Below are 19,096 nucleotides of genomic sequence, written 5' to 3'. Positions count from 1 at the left end.
TACAATAAGTAGATGACAGAACAGGCAATCATTCGCTAACGGTACATATGAATCTTTTATGCTCTGCCGCCGGAGCTGGAGTTGAGCTGTGGTTAGCCTAACTTATTATAAAGAAACGGTAAGCCTGGTTCTGTATAAAGTTTTTACCTAAAGCCTGCCAAGACTTTATCAAAAACAGTATTTCTCACTGTCATCTAGTGGTATTTATTCGTGCGGATGGTTTTGATTTTATTTGTCCAGGTTTTGAGATATCTGTCACTCCACCCCAATGCAATGGAGGTAGATGGATTAGAGTTTGTGATGCTCACAGCACTGAAACATTTGAGATCATTTTAGCAACATCTATCCCCAAAAACAGGGTCCTCGATACTCTGGATAATCTACAAGGCTCACCAGAACAGTTTATATTGGAACTGCCTTCTACCAAAGAAATAGTCCCAAAGAAACTGCCCCCAGTGTGTTCAGTGGATTGTCTTTTCTACCCAGGGCACTATTCCCATAGACAGTAAAAGAAATGGCCCAACAGATCCTGTTGCTCTGGACGGAGACCAGTGAAGGCTACCAGAGTGCTTTTCCGGTGATGGCTGAGCGTTAAAAGGCGTAGATGTGACATGAGCCACGGAGCCATAACGTGAGGTACAAGGTAATGGAGCCTTGTATACATTGTTGTGTTTCTTTAGAAATAAACAATGGACAAATAGAGTATTTAAACACTTCAGATGTAAAGTTATTTGCTGCCAAAGGGATGTCAAAATGAATTGCAATCAATGAAATGGCGTAGGAGGTACCCCCTTTTGACTATTTTGCTAAAAAATCTCAGAGTCAAATATCAGAAAAATCCAAAACTATAAGATACCACTAGAGAGAAGCAAATTTGTTTTCCTTTGTAAGTCAGGTGAACCAAAGTCTATTTAGCTCAATATACCACTTTTCCAGTTGATGAACATTTCTGTAATTATGAATCCACTAAAATTGAACCCAGTCAATAGAAGAAACTAAGATAATCTACTCAAATACTGTACTTAGGTATTATTCTAAAGGTACTTGTACTTTGAAAATGTTTGAATGCAGGACTTTTACTAATGCATCACTTGCGTATTGCTACTTCAAGTTACGTTAAAGATCTGAGAACTTATTTTATGACTGTCCTGATCCTCGTGTTCATTAAAACGATAGAAGTATACACTCCCTACAGTAATTTCTAAAGGTCAGCTCCCAGCCTACCGGTGTCCGCTGAGCAGGACGCCGTCTCCATGTCATGCTTGACAAGGTCGAGTCGTGTCCTCTTCCCTCCTCTTACTTCCACATCCCCCCTGGAGGTGTTTGGGTGTTCAGTTTTAGAGACCCTTATTTTTTTCTTAAGGGTCTTCTTGGCCTTTCCCTTAATTGTCCTTGTCGGTCCATGAAGTGCAGATGCTGGCGTCCTGACACTACGCTCTACAAATGAGAAAAACATCAATTTGTTGTGAATTATAGCCGCTAAATGTTTGAAATTGTTATTTTTTACTATTCCACAGTACAGATCACAATGTGATTTGCATTGATCTCACACTTACCTCGGATTCTCCTTAGGGCCGGAGAAACAGGAGTCTTTGCACAATCTTTCTTCATGGTAATGTTAAACAAGTTTCTAACACGATGACTTCAGAGTAACGAGTGAAAGTAGATCCAACCGTTCAACACTTAAGTCTCTCAAGAATGAGCTTCCCACTGTGTGTGTGTGTTCTAAAGGTAAAGGGACCGGAACATGATGACATGTTCCATCACAAGGAAACGACAGTGACATCACAAAGACGTGTTCTGGAATATGCAAATTAGAGTTCCGAAAAGATTGTGTATGTGTGTGTGTATATTTGAACAGGTAGAGGTTTTTCCAAACAATTCTCACAATACAAGCATACAAATCTTTATTTAATTTGTATTTAACCAGGAAAAAACCTTGAGATTAAAAATCCTGTCCTGGCCAAGAAAGGCAGCACTACTGTCAAACATGCACACAAAGTACACAAAAAATAAAACAAACAAAACAACTAAAGCAGCAAATATTTCCAAAGTTTACCACAATCATAAATACATCAAAACATCCACAGCCAGATGTGTCTGCCTCCTTTTAGCACCAATGGGACGAGCTCATTAAATGCTTGATATCGACTCCTCCTTCTCAGTCATCTGGCTGACTTTCCTGCCTATCAATCATATATATTTATGTTCTAAGGTTATTTTTATGAACGGTTCATATTGATCTAAAAGTCAAATACTAAGAAGACAGAAGGATTTTGGGCTTTAGGGATGGCAAACTGTTAGATGGACTGCCAGGTGAATTTGTATAGTCATGCATCGTCCCCAGAGGATCTATGCTGACTTAGGTGATCTTCTAACTTTTAAGATAAGATTGATTTATATTATCCCATAGGACATTTGTCTTGGATTCATTCAGTATTTGCTGTTAAAGACAAAGTATGTACTATTTCTGCATTAAAATGTCTAAAAATTAAATAAAAAAATGAATGTGTGCATACACACAGTACATCCACAGACTGCCACCAGCCAACAAATTGCACGCTGCCCGTGGTACGACACACCTGTAGCCATCATAAAGCACAGCGCGTGCGGTAAGGCTTTTGTGGTTGGTGCATGTGGGTAACGCAATACTGTGGCCAATAAATGCAGCACTGCCAGCTAAAAGCAGGAAAAACACTGCTAACAAGTTAAAATGGATATACATAAACGATGCATGTTTCAAATACTCATTGTGCGATAGACACAACGTGTTTTGGGGACTGCATATTAGGTATATTTTTGCCCGGAGTGAGCCCTTGTCTGTAGCTAATGCCAACTAGCTGGCCTTTATATTTGCTCCAACAAAGAAACGTGAAATGTTCACTTTCTGTGTGACAAAAGAAAAATATTGGGGAGAACAGCAAATGTAAAGTTTTTATTAACTGGATTTAGGGAGGATATTTATTTATAATTTATAAACTCATCAACAGAATCCAAGGAAAAACAAACATTTATGTCCCTACTAGTAGGGTCTGAGGATGGCCATGTTAGCTGTTTCATCAATCCTGCTTGTCCAACAGTTTGGTTCAAAGTAAAATACTATATTCTGACAAAAATAAAAACCCAATATGGACATTCATGGTCCCCATAGGATGTTTGCTAATAATCTTGGTGATCCCCCCGACCTTTCCATTACCAAAAGGGACCATGTTTTCCTTTGAGGAACCGTTGAGTCTGTGAAACTTTGTCTTGAAAACTAACACAACCATAGATAGTCATTGTCCCCAGATTATTAATCCACGTTTCGGTGACACCTCCTGCTTTTTCCTTTAGCACAACCCACATGTCAGCTTGTACATCGGGAATATAAAAGTCTAATGAACGAATTGCCATTATATTTCCTGAGTCTTGCTTCCCAGATTATGGGTTTTTGTTTGTTGTTTTGGCCTTGGAGACCCTGAGACCCATTTTTTACAGCTTCTATTTTTGGTTGGGTTACTGTTTATTAACTTTTTTTTTTTGTTCAACATCATTCATATACATATGTGTAGATAAATATATACATATATATTTTGTGTAATAAAAGACTTGTTACAGTACTTTGACATGTTAGTCTCTCCTTTGTTAGTTTGAGTTTATGATTTGAGTTACTTCCTAGCATCCCCTAGGCGTAAAACTCAAGGGTCGTAACAATAAACTTTTTTTATCACTTTATAATTTACAGGTTTAGCCCCAGATAAACAACAACATGTGTGTTTAAACAACACTAATACACTCTTATTGAGGGGGTCAGTACACTGACGATGCTTAAGTTTTTGTTCTGTTTATGAACATATCAGTTATTGTTGCAATTAAAACATAAAGCTAACTAAATGTACAAAACAGAGACACACACACACACACACACACACACACACACACACACACACACACAGAGAGAGTTTAGTCCTGCCTCTATTGGCTTTTGAGAACAACATGTACTCAGTCCCAGCAGAGTGTGAATGAGCGACTTGTGTTCTCCGTCCTGCCCAGTCACAAATCATGCTGCTGATCTGGGAGGAAAACAAAGCTTGAGACCCAAGATGAAGGCAGAGCAGGAGGCTCCTTCAAAAACTAAAATAATTCCGCAAATAGTTTTGTTCATGTGTCTCGGTTCCTTCAATTCAGGTATGTCAAATTTCCAACTTTAGAATTATTTTTTAGTTTTTTATTTTCCTAACAATGGCCCCTTGCATGTTTATGCATTTTCTAAAGATTAAGTTTGTCATAGTTTACATTGTAGCGTATAAGCAAAATCTAATTAATCAAGTGTGCTTTTTTTTTAGTTTTTTGTTTGTTGGTAGGTGTCAGTATGAGAGAATAAAAAAATGCAAAGTGCAGATGGGATTTTACTAATGCAGTGTTAATCAACACTAACTTGCTGGATGAATCTCTAAAAGAAACACTCACAAGTACTAAGACTGCTGTGCTTTAACAAAACCAGCTAAAGGGTTGGTTTTTAACAGGTGATTTTAACGTTGCATACAACTCGTAGTAATTTTTGCAGTATTATGCATAGTAATGCAACATATTTGTCAATATCAGTTGAATTGATGATGCTCTGAAAGTGAACATCACAAAGATAGTATTTGTTGCTGGGGTAGTGGATTGCATTGGACTGTGTGGCTGCTTTTACAGCCTTGTGCCCACCCTCTGTAAGTAATACAGGCTGACTCAGAAGCAGTGTTTTCAGAGGTTCAGTCATTTTCAGCTGTGGCTCATCACTGGCCCGCTATTGTTGTGACTTGCAGCGGAGTCACTGAGTTGCTCTGTTTTTGCAAAACTAGGATGGCATCTGGATTTTTCCCAGTGTTCTTTTCATGAACTGCCAAGAAGGAAATTTTGAACAAACAATCCCCACTTTGTTGGCTAATGCTGGCCCATCCCGAGGACTGACAGCTGTTACCATGGTAATGTGGATCTGCCATGCAAACTGGATCCAGTATACAGCAGAGATGGAGCGTGCTGCCCACTAAACCTTCAGCTAATTATCGCTTCCTGTAGAGGAAAAAACAATAAACTTACATGTACAACATTTTATCACGACTATTTAAATTCCGCCTGTGTGCAAGAGCTGTTTGTTCATATGTTCAAATACCGTTTAAATTGGATGATTCAAATGTACCCAGTGTACTGTGGTCCAATACCAACAGTTAGTACCAATGCAGAAATTAGTGTGTCCTTTATATAGCAAGGCAGAATAGAGTGAATAGAGTGTGGCGTCAGGGTGCTGGATGGGTGTGTAGCTCATCCGAACTTTAATGCAGTAGACCGCGTTGACGTCCCACTGAGGACCGACAATTGATGTCTGTTTTTGCCATGTGCAGATGTTCTATAAATAAATAATCTTGTTGTTTTATTTTAACAAATTTGCAGTGTGCAGAATTGTCCAATATCAACATTGTGTCTGGGGTTACAATAGACCTTAGACACAAAAAGTATTTTGTCATAAAAAGACGCTTGCCACCGGGCTGGGGGAAACCCTGAAATCTAAAGTAGGAACCTCTGTCCTGTGTTTCTCTGCAGGTTGGGTGCTGGCAGTGAATATGACTATCCCCAACTCTCTCATTAGAGGAACAGTGGGGGGGGAGGCCCTGCTGTCTGTCCGTTACAATAGCTTCAGCATCGACCTGCCCGTCATCAAGTGGCAGCTCAAGAGGGAAAAGTCTGTCACTGTTGTCCAGTCGATAGGAACTGACATCATTGGGACCCTGAGGCCTGAGTATCGTGACCGCATCCTGGTATTTGAGAATGGGACTCTGCTTCTCCACAACCTTCGAATCTCTGATGATGGAATTTATGACGTGGAGATCTCAATCACAGACGATACCTTTACAGGAGAGGGCAGCATCACGCTCACTGTGGATGGTAGGAAGAAAAGTGATGTTGTAGCTTTGAGTTGTGAAGTAACGGTTAAAATAATTTTTTTTCTTAAGTCTGAACCAAAAAACATACATGCCTTTGACAGAAGTTGGATTAAAGATTGAAGTTTTGATTGATGACCAGACTCAAATTAAGGTGGCTTTCACACCTGCCTCATTTAGTTTGGTTGACTCACACCAGAGTTTGTTTTCCCTGAGCGGTTCGTTGGGGCAGTGAGAATACAACAATCGCACTCGGATGGGCGCCACTCGGATGTGGTTAAAATGTGATCTGACCTTGAACTGCCCCAATTTCTGCATGCGTAATCTGCAAGTCTGAGCCAAGCATCTCCTTTAGTCAGGTGGGCTTTGCAATCTGCGATGCGGCAGAGCAGAGCATGCAAACTGGAGCAGCTTGCAATTACAGAAAAAGACTGAGGTCAAGATCGCCGTCACTCACATTTCTGTGGTCAAACCAGTCGTTGTTTAAGTTTAAGACAGAAGTGGCAGAGCAGATGTAGTTAATTCACTCGCAAAACAATATCTCAAAAATTATTTAATTCAAATGAGCTGTTTTGACCATGGACACGTCCAGGACCTTCTTCCTGTATTTACTTTCTTGCTCCCGCCCCAGATAGCCTACATCTGACCAACAACTGAAACTAAAATTGTTCTATTTTCTGAAATGTTGTGTTTCAGATCTCAGGGTCACCATACATACTAAATCCAACAGGGCGATCAGCATGTTCTTTTTTTGTCTACTCACATGTGTAGAAACAGTTTTATCTATCTATCTGTCACCTATATTCAGAGTCTATATCCAGGCCCTATATCCACATGGAGGCTTTGTCAGTCCTGGAGCTCAGCGAAAACGTCATCCTCAACTGTTCCCATGACAATGGAACCAGGACTACATACAGGTGGTTCAAAGGTGGAAAGCCGCTGACCAATATGACGAGGTTCGTGTTGTCCCCTGACCAGAAGTTCTTGACCATCACACGAGTGTTGATGGGAGATGATGACACCTACAGCTGCGCAGTGGAGAACCCTGTGGGCAACATGACAAGCCTGCCTATCAGACTGACGGTCTACAGTAAGTGATACGGTCTTAGTTTTCAGTTGGCTGTGCCAACAATAGTTATACACATCTTGCCAGACACTGTGACATGGGAAGCAGCATAAGAGATGTTAGCTATACATATTTATCAGACCAGAGAACATGTGATGTCTGGGTGATATCTGGGAATCATGACTGGAAATGACGGAGAAGACTGCACACATAGCAAGTCCAATACGTTTAGATTAAATGTAGCTTTATTCAATTATTGAACAAGGAAGATAACCTAACAACAAAGAAGTGCTATCCAGGTAGCAGTCTCGTATTGTCTACACTATAACGCTGTGGAGTAAGGTCTGGCTACACCACAGATGCATTCTGGGATAGGAGAAAAAAACACTTGAGTTGTTTGTATTACTTTAAACCACAAGTCACAATTGTCTTGGACGGCACTAAACTTTAGAAGCAGCAATGGTGCCTTTGCAAAATAATCTTGGGAAGAGACTTGTTTTGGTGGAACATTTGCACCCCGCAAAAGAAAACACCACACACAACGTTACATCAACTGTTCACATAATACAGTAACATGAACTATTTAAGTTAGCTGGATCCATGGTTAAACCTCATTTGCTCTCACCAGTGTATCATCATATGTACTTTGTCTACAGCAATCCCCTCACCCAAATCTCCAAGATTAAGGGTTTGGTTTACGTTATTAAAAAGTTATGAACACTAATAATGTTATATGTTAATATGAGTTATGACAATGGCCCATCTCGAGGGGCAGCACCAAGCGTGCATTTGAAAATCTCACTGTACGCAATTGGAAACACTCGATCAATCACAACGATACACGAGGCAACGTATCCAGGACCCCATACACTTAGCTACCAGCGGAGCTAACTGGTTTATTAAACACTTTCCGTAGCCAGTCGGCAAAACAGCAAAAAAATTCCTTCTTGAAAAGGAACGATTTAAGCACCGTCTTCTGTTTCTCTTTTAGATAAAAAGACAAGTCTAGCCTGTTCAATGTACTGACCAAATCCGTTTCAAACATCTGGTGTTCATCCGTAGCCATCTTGCAATGTTTACTAATGACTTTGACATCGCAACGTTGTCGTCATCTGTTCAGCTCGCCTCTGGCCCGCCTATCTCAGATACACCGATGGGATTGGTGCACCTCGGCTACAAGAGTATAGTTAATGAGCAGCATTACTGAAAGCCAGAGCGACTTGCTGAGCAAATTCCAATTTTGCTCTCGCAAGAACTCTGGATTTCTGGGGTAGTAATCCCCATCAATCAGTCCCGAAAGGATGGCTTTCCATCTACCGTTGGCAAAGGATATTTCTATTTATCCGTATAAGATGGAGAACTTTTCATCCATGTCCTAATCATGCCCGACATAAGCTGTAGCTATCCTCCTTGACTGCAGGGTTTTTCACCTGGTCCTCTATTATCACAAGTGGGACACAACCAAATCCATGGCATAAATCCCCCAAGCAGACGTTTTAAATATGTATTCAACAATCAGATTCTGTAAAATCCTTTCATGTAAGTGTTTTGTGTTGTTCTGTTCACTGTTTGTGCTTTTCAACTGTAGTTTTGCATATCCTACCAGGAAGAAGCTCTCTCTACATCATCCTTTCCACGGGGGGCATCTTCCTCCTCATCACCTTGGTAACAGTATGTGCCTGCTGGACACCTTCCAAAAAGTAAGAATTGCTAACAAGTTTTTCATAAACCCAAAAAAGCACCAGACTGACTTCAGAAAGGCAGCTCTGGGGTGCATGTAACACAACACTGATGCATTGACATCGTTTTGTCTTTGCTAGGAAAAGACATCCAGCTAGAAAGCCTCTCACCAGCTTTTATGACCACGCTGATCTCTCACCAATCAATCCCACAGGTACACTACTGTTATACTGAATTCATATTCCACGGTGATGAGTTAATACAAATAGTGATCATCTAATCTACGATGAGGCCCGAAGAGAAATGTTTTGTTCTTTTCCACAGATGATGTGCTTCCAAAAATGACAACGCATAATGGAATAAATGCTGTAACGTCACTTTACATCCTGCAGCAAAAGGTAACCCCCCCCTTCACCGCTGTCAGGTTATTACATTCTGTGACTCACCAAAGATAGGGAGACTAAAAATCTGAAGTAACTCCAGCGTTCCCTTGAAGATGCTATTTATACAGGGTTATCAGTAGTGGAACTAAAAAGAAGATCTCAGAGTTGAACAGGGCGGACACATCAGTTTTCACCAGACTTGCCCTGGGTCGGGTTAAGTCTACTTCTGACTTACAACACTAATAACAGTACCGTCGCCAAAATATTTCTCATCTGGGACATTAAACTGAATACCTTTTGAGTTATGGAAAAAACAAGGCATCTGTGGACGTCATCTTGGGCTTTGGGAAACACTGATTTTCACCATTTCCGATGTTTTATAGACAAAGCAGCTGGATCGAGAAAATAATCGACAAATGAATCGACAAAATGAATCGCTAGGTGCGGGTGTAAATAAACTACATTTGTACATAAAACTATGCTAAATGGTAAAGAACATGCATACTTGCCATTGTTCGCATTCCACACAACACACTAAAAAAACACAATATTACAAATAGAAAAATTAGGCACTTACAAATGGTTGTATGCCCACACACACAGGCAGCAACAAGCTGCCTCTGTATGATTCTTCTACCCAACTGCAGAAACTCAGGACTAGTGCAACAAGAGTGTTCATATCACAGAATCTACGAGCCTTTTCCACAATATAAATATTATTTTACTACACAAACTTTGTTTTAATGGATAATTGGTAGCAGAGAAGAGATTTGACGTCGTCCTGTTTTGCAGGATCCCTCCATGGATGACTCATCCAGCAACAGTATTGGATCTCCATCATCTGAGCTTGACAACCCGCCGTGCTACACCAGCTGCCCGAACTACACCGGCCCTCTTACCCAATCTAATGGGTCCCCTGCCCGCTCCCCCCACAGCTACACCTGAAAGGTCATCAGTTCAAACTCTCCACATCGCAAGTGGAAGGTCAGACCGTCCTACTGTATCCTGGCTCTGGGTGGCAACTTCCTGTGCATCCGCCCGCGGTTTGGGAAACATCATAAAACCATTTTCTGGGTTTTTACAATAATGTCATTACTGCCTGTGATCAAATGTCCAAAATTAACTTTTTGACTCACCGGTCAAGTTGGCAGGTAGATGAAGCGAAGCTCTGACATGCAGAGAGCACAGGAACAGAAGAAAGTAGTTTCAGCTTCACCGAATTAAAAAAAACAGAACAATTTTTGGTACAATTTTGTTAAGATGAAGCTGTCAAGCTGTAGTGTGTAGCCTTCTTTTTACACTTCAATTCACAGATCATCTACAAACATGATGTGGTTTGTTGTTTGTAAATGTTAAATGTCATTAAAAGAAACCCCCCTCAGAAATGCTACTCTTTTTGCAGTGTTACGTGTGATTTACTGTAGTGTTGATGAAATGAAATACAGCAGTAGCCTACTTTGTAATATTTTGTGAAATAATGTAAATGACTGTTTTAGTTAGCCTATACTAGATAATTTAATAGATTTTTCAGTGAGACGATAGACATGGGTATTTCCATTTTATACTGTAATAACTGTAACTGTAATAAAATGTGAAATATTCTCAAGTTTCTTTTAGTATTTCCGCTGTGCTCCTTGAGTTTTTTAATGTCGTTTAGGATTTACCTCTTGGCTCACATTCATTCAAATATTTGATGCTTTTGTATATTTTCAACATCCACTCAATTTACCCTACAACTCTAAATCAATATTTAAGTTAGTCACAAATAAGCATGCTGTTTATTAGCGTAAACTGGAATACTTGCACATGCATCTCCACCTGCAGGACCATCTCAAGAACATCATCCTGAAAACGTCTTTGTTGTTCCCAATGAAAGCCCAGTACAAGTTGTACAGTGTAAGTGAATAAAATGAATAGATTTACTACTGTAAATAATATCTTAGGGGCTGCCTCCAATTTATTATGATTAAGATCTCACTGAAAAAAATGGGAGCAGATGGCCACGCTTGTTTGGAACACACAGAGTGTGTGTGGAGGCTGTTTATGTGTGTGTCCTTGCTGCTATAATGGAAATGCAGCGCTCTAGAAATGGAAGGTGATGACGGGTTAATGTCCATCAGCACAAAAGGAAACAGGAGAAAAACATGCTCTGGTTTACAAATCCCAAATGCATGGGCCATGGTCCCCTATTTGATAAAGTTTTGTCACATAATCATCGGATAGGCATTATGCTTTTAGATGTTTTATTACAGAAAATGTTTGAAACCAACGGCCAAAACAGTCATGTTATTGTGTTATCTATGGATGGAATCACAGTGAAAACAAATAATTGCCCCTGAAACCCCCTTAATGACCCCCGGGAACCACTGATTGAGTATTTACAATATTAAGAAGAATAAAAGAGCTGTTTGATCATTTAATATTCAATGTGTCACATGTCCGAATTGCACCAAATTCGACAGTGCACGCACTTGGGTCACCCAAGCAATACACCCACCCAGTGTGCAGTAGTGGACCGCTCTACCATCCTAACAGTATACGAACACACAGTGATCAGGATGCATCATGTTTTTGTTATTTTAATGACATAAGATGTGATACTGTCTGTGACAATAACAAATCATTTACAACAGGGCTACAGCAACGATGCTAGGAATAAGATAGCTCTCACCATACTTCCTGTATTGCTGGCAAAGCTGTACCTCTATGTGTGGGAGCGCTGGAGGCAACGCTGGTCAAAAAAAAAAAAACATGAGCTCTACAACAGAGACATGAAGTTGGGAGAATCATTTCTTTAAATGGAGCAAAGCCACAGCCTAAATGAAAAAGAATAAAATGAACAGTGGGTTCATGCAGGCACATAAATGTATTTTTACATTACCATGTAGGAAAATAGCGTCACCAACACAACTGTTACAATAAAAGGGCCTTTTCTGTTGAATAGATATAGGTTAGGCTTTATTTCCTTTTTCAGGTAATACCAAAACATTTTAATTTATTAGCTACATAAACTACACCATCACTGGAATACACTTTACTCGCCCAACTCTGGGCCTTAGGGCGTATGCACCCTATGATCTATAGCACACACACAGCCAACATTAGGAGATTATATTGACACTGGGGTGTTAAAACACAAGCTTGGCATTTAATTTGAGGGAAAGCTTGGTCTTGTGTGATTGGTCCGCCTTGCTTGCCACAGGTTTAGACTGGCTCGACAACAATGGCATGAAGATTACACAACACCGGTATGGAAAGAAAAGGAGACACCATTTAAAGCACATTACGGAATTGAAGCTACAGCCACAATAAAGCCAGTTAAAAAAAAGAAACAGCAGAGGTAGATGCACAATAAATAGGAATGACAACATAGGTGCATAAAGCCATGTGAAATGATGTGGTTGCAGTAAACGGGGCTATTACAAAAGGAATTACATGTGAAATGAACTAGCAAATATTCTTGAAACAGAGTGGCACTGCTGTGTGAGCTCATGGCCAGTAGCTGCTGTGGTTGGTGTAGTGGTTCCAAGATTATAAGTGAACACTTTCAATTTAAAAATGATGGCAACCATGGAATTTAAACAAGAATTAAAGAACTGTACTGGGCAGTCAGAAGCGTCTTGACTGTCTGTTTTACTGACGTTTTGTGTTCCTCCACTTTAACAGCCTGCAGAAACCTCACCACACTTGATGTATTTTATTTTTCCAACATGACCTTATAACCACGTAAATATTTTTGCTATTTCATGCTATAACAGTTCAATTGAAGCTTCTTGCTTTAGAATTCTGTGGTGCATCCTAGTCACCTGTTTTTACTGTTTTCTTTTAAATTTGACCATTAAAACATTGCAAAGAAAAAAGCTAAATATTCCTAAGACATTCACGTTAACTGAGGTAAAAAAAAATAAAAAAGTGGAGTGTTAATACAGACAGCATGAGCTGAAAGCTGATGGAAAGACGTTTGTGATTAAGACCTCTGCTCGACCTGCTTCTGTGTTTTATCACCTGCGGTGGACATGTCTCCAGATGGACCATGAAAAGCAAGAGACATGCAGGAAAGTGTGAGTAACATAATTCACAGGTAGGAAGCAGCAATAAAATACCAGGATTCAGTCATTACATTAGAAATCCCGGTGCTCTTTTCTTTTTTCCCAACGTTTTGGAATGTCAATTGAAGATTTTTCAACTACTGCACAATTTCATACTTGCCGAGGAAAAAGCAGCTTCTATCTACACACTGCACAAATCGTAAGTAATGCCATTAAATACAAGACGCTTTCTTAAAGTCATGAAAGGAAAAACAGGCATACGTATGCTTCTCAATGTGGTCAATGTGATTTATAATGTTTGTTAATTTAGCATGTTGCTAGAAATAAGCTATGACCTGCAGGAGGCAAACCTGCTGTAGGACAGACGTTAGTAGCGTCTGACAATCACATTGTTGGTTTGGACTCTTTACACACGTTAAAAGGCAAAAAGGAACAAATTAACATTGGTATTATCATGTAGGTGCAACTGAAGCAAAGTCAATATAAAAAATAAATCAAAAAAGGAGTGTGAGCCATACAGCGTTCCAAAATAAAAAACAACAACAATGGCTTCATGGAAACTGGGGAGATTTGTTTTCACTCGACAGTTTTACCATCAGTCACATCTTTAAATCATTGAGACACAGAGTTATGGATGGAATGGCAGACATTTTCACTGGGAGGTGAAAATCAAAATTGGGAGTTGAATAAGCGGATTCAATCATGCTTCCACTGCCAAAACGAAGGAAACGTCAACAGTGTTTGTACTGTTCAACTTATCCAGTCTAAGATTTGCCTGGTTGATCTCTGAGGAGGAAAAATGTTCGCCCAATGTTCCAAATGACTGAGTATCATTTACTGTTTGGCTTCCTTTGTTGTGGCAGTTAGCTGCAGATGGCAGAAAAGGATAAAACACTGCAGTTTGTGGTCAGGATTAAGCAGAGTAGCTAAGTGTGCGAGCAGGTCAGTTCTTCAGAACAGCGTCGTACGTCTGGTAGACATACTGAGAAACCTCGGGGGCCCGACACTTGAGAGACAGCTGTGTGGAAACGGAGAGGGAACACACAGAGTTACAATGTGAAACACCCATTACTCATACATTCAACCAAGATGCTGTTTTAAAGGTCCCATGGCATGAAAAGTTCATTTTATGAGTTTTATCAACATTAATATTGCGTTCCCCGAGCCTGCCTATCATCCCCCGGTGGCTAGAAATGGTGCTAGGTGTAAACCGAGCCCTGGGTATCCTGCTCTGCCTTTGAGAAAATGAAAGCTCAGATGGGCCGATCTGGAATCTTGATCCTTATGAGGTCACAAGGGGAAAGGTTACCTCCCCTTTCTCTGCTGAGAATTTGGCCCACCCATGACAGAGAGACATCATGGCTTTCAAACGAGCAAAGTGGCACTTGGTCAAAACTGAATTTCGAGAAGGAGCCTTCAGATATGGTATTAGGGGACCAGTAAGGCCTATATAAAAGCACCCAAAAAGCTCCATGTCATGGGACCTTTAAGAGCCAAATCAAATCAGTCTTTAAACAGCTCCCTGTACAGTTGAGGAATGCAGGATCAGAACAGAGTAAATGGCAATGATCGACTGTTCCTTTCACACATTTTAATTTGTTTGTAGTCGGTTCCTTTCTCAAGATAACCCATGGGTCATTAGGGCTGTCCAACACAATCTGACATTCAAAATTCACTATTTGATCCAAAAGTTGTGTGTCCAAATTCAAACTCCAGCGCAATAAATATGTTAAATACCAAGAAATGACCAAAGGAAAGCCCATACTATTATGTAGACTTTTGGTAAAATAAAATAAAAATCAATCCCTAAAGTTTTCAAGACCATGAAATTCTTCTTTTAGTTTTATTTTCTATGCCTTTCTGACCCACTGACCTGCTTTTTCAAAAGTAAACCTTGAAGATGTCCCCTGGACTTTTTCCACCAATAACATGCAAATAATTGGACGTCAGACAAACATTAAGCCCAGCTGCAGGCCCCAAAAGTAAAAGCTAAGTGCAAATGGTTGAATACTCTACCGTGTAGTTGGGGTTGCCAGGCTGAATGCGGAGCTCAGCCAAGATCCAGATGCCGTTGGTTAGCTTGAGGGACTGGTAGAGCATATCCTGGCCTTCTACGTTTCTCTTGGCAATGGTGAAGATGTTGTTATTCTGCAGCTTCCCTGATACTGAGTCTGCAAGACCAGAACCAAGGTAAAGTAATTAACACCTGAATTACCGAACAAAGAGAAACCACATCTCTCACACGCACGCACGCACGCACGCACACACACACACACGCACGCACACACACACGGCTGTAATCACTAAAGGCACTAACACTAATGTCCACACACAAGCTAATGCACACTCTACTACTGGCAAAAGGGTTATCAGGGAATTGACGGTTAATTAGCTCTAAGAGGATTTCAATTAACTAGGACTGGAAAGCCTTCAGATTTCAGTAAACCTGGCCAGGTGTTCTACAACACCGGGCCCGCTAAGAACAACCACCAGGGGTTGTTAGCCGTCCTGCTGCCAGGATAATAGTGGCTCAATTATGGGCGAGTTGTAAGTGTCCTACAGAGAAATTGTCCCAAGATAGGCATGTGAGAGGAGAAAGAAAACACAGAGAAAAGAGTGAGGTCTTTGGATAGACATTTGTGCAACAAATCTCCAATGTGTACAGCATCCCATTTAGAGCTATTGCTGATGTCCAATGCCCGGCCCTAGAACTTAAAGTGACACTGTGGCATAGCTGCAAAAGATCTGAGCTAACTAAGGCCAGAACTAAGTGTTATGATTGTGCTTGTAAGAAGCTTCACTTCAGCAATAAAAAAGTTAGAAATGTTATGAATTCATTTAAACGGAAAGTAACAACCACTCCCATGTGAGCAGTGAAGGTCCTATATTTCCTATGGAAAAAAACAATTCTAATTAGTATTTTTTTCTACCAATTTGTATTAGTTTTAACAGAGAAGAAAAACAACTGATGAGTCTCCAATGGCATTAAATAAAAGTACAAGTCCTAATATGGAAGAAATCAAATTTCAACAACTGATCAACTCTACTTATCCAATAGAGATATCTTCTAATCTGTTTTGAAAGAACAAGACGTTAGAAACATTGTTGGGCAACTGAGGACAATTTGATTCCCAAGCATGGCCTACCTGCGTTTAGGTGGCATTCCTTTATCTGGTACTGTAGCTCATTTTCATTGGGGATGTCTTTCCAGGTAGCCAGGAACACCTGTCGCTCTGAAGAGGGAAAAAAATAACATGTTAGAGTGTCTTAAACTCTTAAACATAAACCATTTCACATCTAGTGTATATACTATTATAAATAAACATTTCCTGAGAAATGCTTAATCCCTGCTTTAAAGATTGTAGAAGATATTGTTTGGGGTGTGAAGAGAGATGTGATGATGTGTTATAAAGTTGTGTGTAAGAATCATACCCATTTTTCCATCCTCAACAAAGAATATGTTGAGAGGGATGAGTACACTGAAGTAGAAGACATCGATGCTGTTCTTCACAGCCACCTGAGCACGAGAAAACAAAAGAGGACGTGGGTTTTTGGGTGAGATAACAAGAAATGTTCAAACACTCCTTATACTCGTCATGCTTGTTCTCTAAGGCGGAGATGAGCTGGGGTTTAAATTATCGTCCTATTACTTCATGTGACAACAGAAGCTACATAACATGCTACGAAAAACATTGCAGAAAGACACGAGAGGACACACCACAAAAAGTACAAGAAATTAGCCGCGGACGCTGATTAAAGGCAGATTTGAAACACATGTTGGTCTGTACTAGAGCTGCAAACATTAGTCAATTCATCATTAAGTTGTCAACTATTAAATGAATCGCCAACTGTTTTGATAATCGATGAATGGCTTCGTTAGTTGCAGCCACAGTCTGCCCTTTTTAAATGTGTTGCACTGCTGTTCACGTGTCTGGTGAGTGAGTGCTTCTGTACCTGCAGATTATTGAGTGGGTCCATCTTCATGACTGGCCCAATGGTGTTGATAGGCAGAGACACGTCGATAGTCTGGCTGGGCATCAGAGGAGTGTGAACGGGCAGGGGACTGGTAGGGATCATCCCAAAACTACATGTAGGAAACAAACAAAAATCAAACATGGCTGACATTCAGTTCATGTATTCAGAATCAGCTTTATTTGCCAGGTATGAGGACACACAGCTATTATAAATACACTCAGTTGCCAATTCATGAGGTAAACCTTGCTAATAGTGAAATACAGCAGCTCTACTGCTTCAGTGAGATGTTGCTTTATGGTAGTTACAGTAGATTGTTCGGCAGCTGGATTCTCGCGATAGCACGAGATCAACGGAACTGCGTCTGAACTAATGGCTTCCTAAACCAATCAGCGTCCGCTGAGGAGCTACTGTCAGCTACGGTGTGGTTAAGGTGTGGGTGACAGCCCACCCTTAACCACACCCTTGACCCTTTTTTGGGTACCGACCAAATTTTCTACCGAGGACTGATTTACGTGCCAAACGGTGCCAAAGTCCGGTACCCGAGGCCACATAAGCTCAAGCTTATCTGTCCTTCTGTCCTCCGTCTGTGACGTAGGTGTGGACGAAACAAAATTACGTTTCATCGGCAGTTTGTTTTATTTATTTAACCGGTATTTATTCAGAGAAGGTTCACTGAGAGGCAGCCTCTCTTTTGCAGGAACTCTGGTGTATTTTCCTTGATCACATGTTGCACACATCCATGCCTGGAAGCTGCGCGGTACAAGCACAGTACAGCCACTGACCAGCTCCACTGGAGCGTTTTTTGCGATGAAGGACACCTCAGTGGTCTCTTTCACCCAGATTTTAACCTGTTGGTCTGGGGATTGAACCGACAACCTCCCGGGCACAAGCTCTCCTCTAACATTTGGCCCGCCACAGCCTAATACTGCCTAATAAGTCACAGTGAGTCATGGCAATGCCAGGAAAGCTGCATTGTAATATAATGGCGAGTCAAAAGAGGTCGCAGTGCAATTAACGTTACCCGTTCAATGAGACCGGCAGGCACAACAGTGTTCTCTATGCCCTGGGGACTGACTGACAGGCTGGAGGTTGTAAAGCAAGGCAACTTTATTTCTACAGCACATTTCAGCAACAAGGCAAATCAAAGAGCTAAACATAAAACATTAAAGAGCAATTAAAAAGGAGATAGAAAATACAAACAAAAAATAGCATAACATACAACTACAAGAATAAAAGTTGCAGTGTATGAATGCATAAATATTTGATTTGATAGGTTGTAGTATGGGGAGAGGGAGATTGTTTTATGTTGTGTGTAAACTGTTTTTAATAAATAACAAAATGCTCTAAGTAAATAGGATGAATAGGTTTGCAATTATTTTTACAAATGACATACATTTTTTGTTATTACAGAGGGAAAAAGGTACCGGAACAGAATTTCAGGTACCAGTAAAAATGTGAACGGTACCCAACCCTACTGTTCGATCAAAGCAACAATGGCAGACGTGAAAGGCCGAGGGTTCATCCAATCACCAATCACCTAACGGTTAGGTTAGTTATAATGAAGTCTAACCCGAGTTTTTCTGTTTATCTCACTGACCTGTTCTTGTTGAACTGGACAGCGAAGTCGGTCATGTGTTGCAGGGCCTTGTTGGTGAAGGTCATGTCCATGTACATGTGGCCCTGGCGGCGAGAGAAGGTTCCAGAGATCTCCAGTCCCTTGGCTTTCACTGCAGGCAGCCACACCTGGGATAGCAGTACCAGAGCAATCAGTTCTACAGATTACAGCATATAAACTGCAGTCCAAAGGTTTGGATCCTCCTGCCACAAAAGCTTAACTGGGTCTAGTCAGATGGAAAAATGTTGCTTAACCCTTGTGTTGTCTTCCCGTCAAAATTGAAAATCAACACTTTTACTGAGGCCTTTTTTATCAATGTTTTAAAAAATTCTTACGTTTTTATCACATTTTTAACACTTATGATGTTTTTTTGATGTTTGTCACTTTTTTTTGAAGTTTTTAACACTACGTAACACTAACTTATT

The 19,096-nt window shown here is 40.5% G+C and overlaps 3 protein-coding genes across 3 annotated transcripts in view; 1 reads left to right on the top strand and 2 right to left on the bottom strand.

Moving 5' to 3' along the window:
- LOC116700568 (serine/threonine-protein kinase pim-1) overlaps positions 1-1,721 on the bottom strand; it is a 4,098-nt gene extending 2,377 nt beyond the window's left edge. The window contains exons 1-2 of the mRNA XM_032533869.1: positions 1,557-1,721; positions 1,225-1,437 (exon numbers count right to left, since the gene is read on the bottom strand). Of these exons, the coding sequence (XP_032389760.1) occupies positions 1,225-1,437; positions 1,557-1,611 (268 nt within the window). The 5' untranslated portion in view covers positions 1,612-1,721. The remainder of the gene's footprint in view (positions 1-1,224; positions 1,438-1,556) is intronic.
- Positions 1,722-3,941: 2,220 nt separating this feature from the next.
- Positions 3,942-10,192, top strand: LOC116700908 (hepatocyte cell adhesion molecule). Its single transcript, XM_032534355.1, has 7 exons — positions 3,942-4,167; positions 5,566-5,907; positions 6,712-6,993; positions 8,576-8,669; positions 8,790-8,863; positions 8,974-9,047; positions 9,825-10,192. Exons 1-7 carry the CDS (start codon positions 4,002-4,004, stop codon positions 9,975-9,977), a joined length of 1,185 nt encoding a protein of 394 aa, XP_032390246.1. The 5' UTR covers positions 3,942-4,001; the 3' UTR covers positions 9,978-10,192.
- A 1,414-nt stretch (positions 10,193-11,606) lies between these two features.
- The window catches only part of ap2b1 (adaptor related protein complex 2 subunit beta 1), a gene marked incomplete at its 5' end in the record, with an annotated part of 23,988 nt that continues 16,498 nt past the window's right edge, over positions 11,607-19,096 (bottom strand). The window contains 6 exon segments of the mRNA XM_032533215.1: positions 11,607-14,099; positions 15,098-15,252; positions 16,228-16,314; positions 16,514-16,598; positions 17,036-17,165; positions 18,654-18,799. Coding sequence (XP_032389106.1) covers positions 14,025-14,099; positions 15,098-15,252; positions 16,228-16,314; positions 16,514-16,598; positions 17,036-17,165; positions 18,654-18,799 — 678 coding nt within the window. The 3' untranslated portion in view covers positions 11,607-14,024.

This window comes from Etheostoma spectabile, chromosome 13, assembly GCF_008692095.1.
Source record: "Etheostoma spectabile isolate EspeVRDwgs_2016 chromosome 13, UIUC_Espe_1.0, whole genome shotgun sequence".
Taxonomy (NCBI): Eukaryota; Metazoa; Chordata; class Actinopteri; order Perciformes; family Percidae; genus Etheostoma; species Etheostoma spectabile.
This window is presented reverse-complemented; position numbering and strand designations above follow the sequence as displayed.

Coding starts and splice junctions, on each gene's coding strand:
- LOC116700908 (XM_032534355.1), top strand. CDS start 4,002: ATGAGCGACTTGTGTTCTCCGTCCTGCCCAGTCACAAATCATGCTGCT. Junction 8,864..8,973: donor CTCACCAATCAATCCCACAG/GTACACTACTGT, acceptor TCTTTTCCACAG/ATGATGTGCTTCCAAAAATG. Junction 9,048..9,824: donor TTTACATCCTGCAGCAAAAG/GTAACCCCCCCC, acceptor CCTGTTTTGCAG/GATCCCTCCATGGATGACTC.